Below are 3,055 nucleotides of genomic sequence, written 5' to 3'. Positions count from 1 at the left end.
AAAGGTATAAGACATAACAATAAAAACACTAAAAGACAATAATACAGTGACTTAAATTAAATATATGAAGATTTAAGAAAAATGTCTTCATTTTATAAGATGGCTGACATCTATCTATTGAATTGGATCATCCAACATTTTCAGCCTGTTTCCATGACCATAAAAACCCTATACCTGTTAGTAATCAGATAACTGTAATAATCAGACATGATGCATTTACATACACTTCACAAATAATCAAAAACCATGTTTCCATGTTTCAGTCTATTATAAGATTACTTCTGGGGTTTGTACATAAGTAGTGATAGAATAAAACTTCCTGTGATTGTCTTCAGCTCATATTTGACTCCATCACTTCAGTTTTCTATGATTTCTTTCTTTGTTTTCCACACATGCACAGATACAAGAATAAACTAAATCTGATTAACAGGTTTACATACATGAGCTCAGCCTCCGTCTGAGTTTGTTCATTATCTCCACTTCTATCGTTGTCTCCAAATCCATGTCCATGTATTTGTAACTGAACCAATCAGGTTCCACTATTATCTGAAACCCATTCCAGTCACATGACTGAGCATCGTCAGTCCACGCTACTTCTTTAGGAAACAGGAAAGAACACTAGATTTGAACTAAACTCCTCCAAAGTAGAAAAACGGCACCACTTTGTTTTACTTTTTAAAAACACAGACACGATCAAAGTCTTGTTGTGTCGTCCTCAGTTAATGACAGCTCTGTGAACATCAGAGATGATTTTATAAACAGATTGTTGATAGTCACATAGAGTTGACTACTAGAATCCTCAGGAAAAAGTCTGAATGGGACCAAATCTGGATTGTGAGTTCAGGGAAAAAGAAGTTGATCTGTTTTTCTGTCACGTGTTTTAGAGACAGATTCATGAAGACTGATCTAGTCAATGATGAGTTTACTGGAGTTTAGGGAAGTGGGCAGTGTCTCCATTGTACCAAAGCCAAACTCCAGCATACAGAGGCCAAGTGAATGTGGTCTGGACTCTGTGGATCAGAGTCATGGTTTCAGAGACGCTGTAGAAGGACAGAATACCTGCTGTGTGATCCAGGTACACTCCGATTCTGGATGAAACTGGACCTGAGACAGGAGACTTGACCCTGTTGTACCAAAATACAGGAGGGTTTTTGGTACAACATAAAGCCCAGGATTTGTCATTGTATCCAAATTTACATTCATTAGACTTTCCTTCTCTCTTAATATCCTTATATGCGACTGCGACCCAAACATCCCACCCACTCCACTCCACCTCCCAGTAACATCGACCAGTCAGACTCTCTCTGCTCAGGACCTGGTACCTGTTACTGAATCTCTCTGGATGAGGAGGATATTTAAGTACTTGATTCATACATGTTGCTCTTTTATTCTCCTCAGACAGTAACAGGTATTCATTCACTGTGTTTGGATCCAGTGTGATTTTATGTGAATATTGTAAGAATCCTGCTCTGGTCTGTGGTTCAGGTTCAGGTTGCAGTAAAATCTGTGTTTGAGTGATTCTCAGTGAGATGTTGGTCCATTCCTCTGTCAGACTGTGCTGTAGTTTATCTCTGAGCTCTGACACAGCTGTCGTCACATCCTCAAAGTAACTCTGAGGACGGATGTCAATATTGGATGAGTCTAGATCTTCACTGAGTTTGGAAACTGATGGATACTGGAGTAAAAACTGGATGTGGTCCTCTGTGTGGAAGAGTTTGTCCATCTCAGCGTCTTTCCTCCTCAGCTCAGTGATCTCCTGCTCCAGCTTCGACTCCAGCTCTTTGACTCGACTCACTTCAGTTTCCTCCTTGGATCTGATCTGCCGCTCCACATCACGCCTTCTTTCCTCCATCAGTCGGATCAGCTCAGTCAGGATCTTGTTGTTCTTCTCCAATGCTTCATCAGCAGAGCGTCTGATGGTCTCCACCTCCTGTTGAAGCACCTTCACATCTTTCTGTTTGTCTTTGATTCTCTGCTGGATTTTCTGTCGACTCACCTCCAGCTCTGTCTGCCTCTCAGTCCTTTCTGCTGCAGATGAGACTGTGTCGTGGCCTTTATGTTCATCCACAGAGCACAGATAACAGATACACTGATGATCAGTGCGGCAGAACATTTTCATCACCTCACCATGACGAGAGCAGACGTTCTGCTGGAGCCTCTCCGACGGATCCACCAGCTTGTGTTTCTTTAACTGAGGTACATCATGATGAGGCTGAAGGTGTTTGTGGCAGTAGGAGACCAAACACACCAGACAGGACTTGACAGCTTTCAGTTTCCTCCCAGTGCACACATCACAGACCACATCTTCAGCTCCAGTGTAGCAGTGATCAGCAGCAGCAGGTTCAAGTCCAGTCTTCTTCAGCTGTTCCACTAAATCTGCCAACATGGTGTTTTTGCCCAGGACAGGCCTGAGTGGGAAGGTCTGTCTGCACTGAGGGCAGCTGTGGATGCTCTTCATACCTTCTGCATCCCAGTGTTTTTTAATACAGCTCATACAATAGCTGTGTCCACAGGGAATAGTCACCGGATCCTTCAGTAGATCTAAACAGATCGAACATAAAATTGTTTTCTGATCCAGCTGAACTCCTTTCTGCGCCATTTCTGCTTCGTGTAACAACGACTGGTTACGTTTCACTTTGAGTGAAAGCAGTTTGAGCTCTGATTTATACATGTAGTGTTTCGTGTCTGTTGTCTGAATCCTCGTCATGTTGGCTCCACCCACCTGTAAACTGTCAGATCTACAGGGGAGGAGTCGAGGTCATGTAAGGAGAGAGTGGAGTCACAGAGGAGAAACCAGCTCAGTCAGAAGGACCAGTTCTGTCATAAACACAGCCAGTGCTTGACTTGAACTGTTTTACTCATCAGCTACTGTGGATTGTGGTTTTCAGATACTGTCCCCTCATTATTTCCACCAACCCCTGACTAATGATGATTAAAGTCAACTATGGCTGGTTAAAATGTACCTGAAATATATTTATGAGCCTTTATTGTGTGACTATTTTAAATTGTTATTTATTATTCTAACTCCAAATGACTTTTTTTCCTTTGTTTTGTC

At 42.1% G+C, this 3,055-nt stretch overlaps 1 protein-coding gene across 1 annotated transcript; it reads right to left on the bottom strand.

Annotated features, from left to right (window-relative positions):
* Positions 1 to 382: 382 nt before the first annotated feature.
* LOC115437624 (tripartite motif-containing protein 16-like) lies at positions 383 to 2,786 on the bottom strand. Its single transcript, XM_030160912.1, has one exon. The coding sequence runs from the start codon at positions 2,705 to 2,707 to the stop codon at positions 923 to 925; it is 1,785 nt and encodes a 594-aa protein (XP_030016772.1). The 5' UTR covers positions 2,708 to 2,786; the 3' UTR covers positions 383 to 922.
* Positions 2,787 to 3,055: the final 269 nt, after the last annotated feature.

Source organism: Sphaeramia orbicularis, chromosome 17, assembly GCF_902148855.1.
Source record: "Sphaeramia orbicularis chromosome 17, fSphaOr1.1, whole genome shotgun sequence".
Classification (NCBI taxonomy): domain Eukaryota; kingdom Metazoa; phylum Chordata; class Actinopteri; order Kurtiformes; family Apogonidae; genus Sphaeramia; species Sphaeramia orbicularis.
This window is presented reverse-complemented; position numbering and strand designations above follow the sequence as displayed.